At 36.1% G+C, this 4,461-nt stretch overlaps 1 protein-coding gene across 1 annotated transcript in view; it reads right to left on the reverse strand.

The window, feature by feature from the left end:
* Window positions 1-3,383: 3,383 nt before the first annotated feature.
* LOC107707374 (transcription factor PU.1-like) overlaps window positions 3,384-4,461 on the reverse strand; it is a 3,813-nt gene continuing 2,735 nt past the window's right edge. Inside the window, exon 6 of the mRNA XM_016511362.1 lies at window positions 3,384-3,700. Within this exon, the coding sequence (XP_016366848.1) occupies window positions 3,384-3,700 (317 nt within the window). The remainder of the gene's footprint in view (window positions 3,701-4,461) is intronic.

A 4,461-nucleotide genomic window follows, 5' to 3' on the forward strand; every position in this document is an offset into this window, starting at 1 on the left:
AAAATGCTGTTCATTTTACAGTTTTTAGAAGTAAAAATAACAAATCTGGCCCGCAGCCAGATTATTTTGATAGCGGCTGGTTCTGAAATAGATCTGTCATGACAGCAACAGTTACTCACAGAGTATGTGAGCGGAGCGAGGAGTGGTGTTATTTTGAATGGAGCGAGGAGCGGATTTTTAAAAGACGGAGCGTGGTTTTCACTCGCTCCAAGAGCGCTCCACCACCGCTCCATCACGAGTACAATTCATGCCAACAGCCCGTAATATAACTGCATATTTAGCAAGAATTCATGTTAAACATATTTAGCTAGCTTGATAGAGAAGGATCACTCAAATCAGAAAGAATGTGAAGCTATGATGACTGCAATGGACGGCAATGAGCGGGAAGTTATAGTTCTCAAGGAATTTGTTTGTTCCTTCTAGATACTGAATATTTTCAGCTGAAAGCATGATTTAAACAAGTACTACAACACTTATTCACACGCAATCGCTTTCTCAATAATACATTCAAACAAATGTAATACAGTGCAACTACTTCATCTGTATCCATCTGCAGAAATCTGTAAGAAATGCATCGATCCGTACGTAAAACAACTGACGAAAACGTACTGTTATTTTCATCACAAACAAAATTTGCACCGCAAAAAGCAGCAAGGCTATACCTTTTAATGCTGACAACCATGTTATTAGCTTGTCATGTGGTAGGAAAAAAGTTTGAACACTATAGTGTTCTAATAAGCCACTTCGAAACTCTGCTGTTATTTTATTTATTTAATTTTTTAATATACGTTATGAACAGAACTGTGATATTTCAAACATACTGAAATACTTTAGCCGCAGAGCAGTGTTTCTGCGAGGAGTGGAGCAGGAAATGGTGAACCCGGAGCGGAGTGATTATTAAATGCTCGGAGCGCGGAGGGGAAATAGTTGACGCTCCACTCCGCTCACATACTCTGCCGGACACTACCACACAAATGTGGCTTTTTGTTAATGACTGTCCTCCTACAGGATTTAACACAGAGTACCAGCTCACTACCAGTACCAAAATACACTGTAACAGTCTGTCACAGGCAATTCTAGTTGCATTTTTCATCAATTAATTTCTTAAATTATCCTTTGACTATTGTTCTGGCCCACCATCTAGTGGCGAACATTTTTTTTGGGCCGATGCCAAACTTACTTGCCGACCCCTGCTCTACATGTTAGAGCTCTGCAGAGTTGTACATAATGCACTAGGCCTAGTTGGTGTTTATTTAGACGACAATGGCAAACTTTTTCAGTAGATATATTGTATTTTTTTTTTGCAACTCAAATAAAATATAAATCATCTACTAAAAAAACATCTGGCAGACACAGGCTTCTTTTAACTGGAAAATTTATCAGAATATCTCTGCAGACTGACACTATGACCTACGTAGTTTGTTTGCAAGGATTATGCAAGAATGACATCAATCTAAAAATCAAAAGTATGTATATTTTTCAATAAAAATAATGCAAAATGCAGTTTCATCAGTATAATTTTTTTTATAATTTTAGATCCTGACTAAAGGTCATAGTACTTCAGCATGATTGCTAATCTGATATTGATTTTACACAACTGTAAAATCTTGTAAACCCGAATTTGTCAACTTGTGTTTCAGACAAAATAATATGTATAATGTTATATTTTAAGGTCTAATTACTATTTATAATAGTTTGTTTGGTTTTAACAGCAAGCCACTGACGTGTGATACAGACATCATCTTTCCCTTCTCTTCAATCATTAACAGTTCTGTTGTAGTGGCGGTTTTCTAGAGTACACATGCTTTGCATATGTGACCGTATGTGTGTGAATATGTACATGGTGGACTCGTGCTAAGCTGCTATCAGATGGAGCACAGAGCTTTGTCAGAGATGTGGTGATCTACGTGAGCTCCTCGTGATGAGGCTTATCAGTATGAGAATTCAACAGGCTGTTTAAAATACAGATGCAAAACCAAACATGTTCAACGTTGTTGAACATGTGGGTGCATGTTCAACAACATTGCAGAATTCAAATCCCAGGGAATTTCAACTGTTGAAATGTGTACCATGCATTTAACATATACATACCATGGTAACGCCTTGTTGTTTAGCATAAAGTATTATTTTACAATCATATTCCTTAAAATACTTTCTTAAATACTTTGTAGAACCATTTAAAGACCATAATGGTAATCACTCAATACCATGATATTGATCAAAATGCAATGTTATTAGCATCTGATTCAATCAATGCAATCCAATCAGAATTTGTAAAACATTTTTTATATATTCTAGCTTGTAGTTTTCAGTGTCTAAAGAATTAAAAGCTTTCAATTTCAGTAAATCAATAAAAAAAATGTTCCCAAAAAAGCTTGCATGTAATTCACTGTACATTTTTAAAATGCAGTTGTACTACCTAATCTGTCTGAAAGTGGTTGACTCTGATTCTTAAAAGTTGTTAGCAGACTAGATCTGCTACTCATGCTGCTGCTGCTGCAGCAGAACAAGTACGACTTTCTACTGTCAATAGATACACAGACTGTGAGCATGTAAGATATGTTGTTGCTGCATGAATAGGCATACATGAATCCAGTAGCAGATCTAGACAGGTGGTGCTGGGGAAGGTGGAGGGTTTCACGGGAACTCTAAAGCACTGCAGGACCAACTTACAGCAAACACTAAACTATTTAATTGTTGAGCAAGCAATCTCATTGGCTGCAGAATCAGCAGAGGCCAATCAGCTTGTGCCATGTAGTAAATGATGTGATTGCTAGCAGATTGCATGTAAAGGACCTATCAGCTTGCACCATCTAGAGTTGAGTTTCACAACTAAATTAAATACGTAGTCTGGTTGATTCAGTCATATTAAGTAATAGTTTTGACTTGAATAAAAACTGACTAAACATTTTTACAATGTAATTTTATAGATTAAACAGTTTGGCTGGGTTCCTTGTTATTGTCAAACATACAACTTTACATGTTAAAATTAATTTATTCAGGCACATCAGAGGTCAACATTTTAATGTTATTAAAAAGTCATTGAAATTAGCACAAAAATGGCAAATATTTTATCAAAACAACAACAAAACAACAAAAACTGATTCATAACTACATACAACGTAGTGTAATGGTTAACAATCCTCAGATTAAAAATAATTCAAAGATCACCTTCAACTTCTTAGAATTTCATGTTATTCCATGTTATTGTACATACAATTCCCAAGTTCAATTGAGCCTCAATTAAGCCAAATAATATTAGAAAATCAGTGTTTTTATGCCCACATTATGGGACATTAAAAGGCAAAAAAAACATTCTGTAAAATACTCAGTATTTGTTTACACTTTTCCAGTTAGGAGAAATTCTTGGTGGATGAACCACATTAACTACCCATGAATCTTTGCGAGTTGTTCTGAAGGCCTCTCAGTGTTCTCTCAGTGAACTGATAGGTGAGTTTACGCTTCACTTTGCAGATCTCTCCTGTTCGCGAATAGTTTCGTAGGGCGCGGGCCATTTTCTGGTACGTCATGGTTTTCCGGTTACCCTTGCGTCTTCCCCACATCTCAGCCAGCTTTTCCTTGTTCTGGGATGAAAACTGGAACGTTCCGTTGTTAGACTGAACCCACCAAATGCAGCTCCGCATGTCTGGTGTCTGTAGCATCTCATATAAGAACTGAAACAGCCGCTCTTTCCTTTTACCTGAGAAATGACATTGTAAATGTCAAATGTATTTTAGTGATAGCAGAACATAACATTTACATTATGCATCTGACATCCATCTATCGATCCCTGTGCATAAATATGGCAGTCTTTTGTCAAAGCCCATTGCGCCCTTTCAAATGTCAGATTAAAAAGGAGTCTGTATAGTGACGTTCAAATTCAAACAAATTCCAAACTGGATATTTTTTAATCGATGGAACCAAAGTCTATGTGAATCACTTGACTGTAAGGGAAGCTCTGTTTGGGAATAAAACTACAAACTGAACATGTTGGAAACATAAACAATACAACATTTTACTATTAATAACCCTACCCACTAAAGTCTGTCTCAATGATTTTCTGTGGCTAGTTGCATAAACTGCTTAGACTAGTCTTACAAATTAGCCATCCAAGTTAGTCCATTTTTTTTTGGACTAGCATAAAAGGTAGATTGGTTCAATTAAATCTGAAAAGTAATAGTGATTACCCCCTTGGCTAAGTTCTAGTCGGTCAGAGTAGTTTAAAGACTAGTCTAAGCAGTTTATGCAACTGGCCACTGGTCTCTCTATATTTTTTTGTCCACTTTAACTGAACCAGTGTTGTTTTGGACCCCACTGACTTTCAATGAATTAACAAAAACATTCTTCAAAATGTCCTCTTTGTGTTCCACAAAAGATAGAAAATCACAAAGGTTTGAAATTACATGAGGCTGACTAAATTATTACAGAATATATTATGTATAGGTGAAAAAAATGCCTTTA

This window comes from Sinocyclocheilus rhinocerous, unplaced genomic scaffold (genome assembly GCF_001515625.1).
Source record: "Sinocyclocheilus rhinocerous isolate Xijiao unplaced genomic scaffold, SAMN03320098_v1.1 scaffold625, whole genome shotgun sequence".
NCBI classification, from domain to species: Eukaryota; Metazoa; Chordata; class Actinopteri; order Cypriniformes; family Cyprinidae; genus Sinocyclocheilus; species Sinocyclocheilus rhinocerous.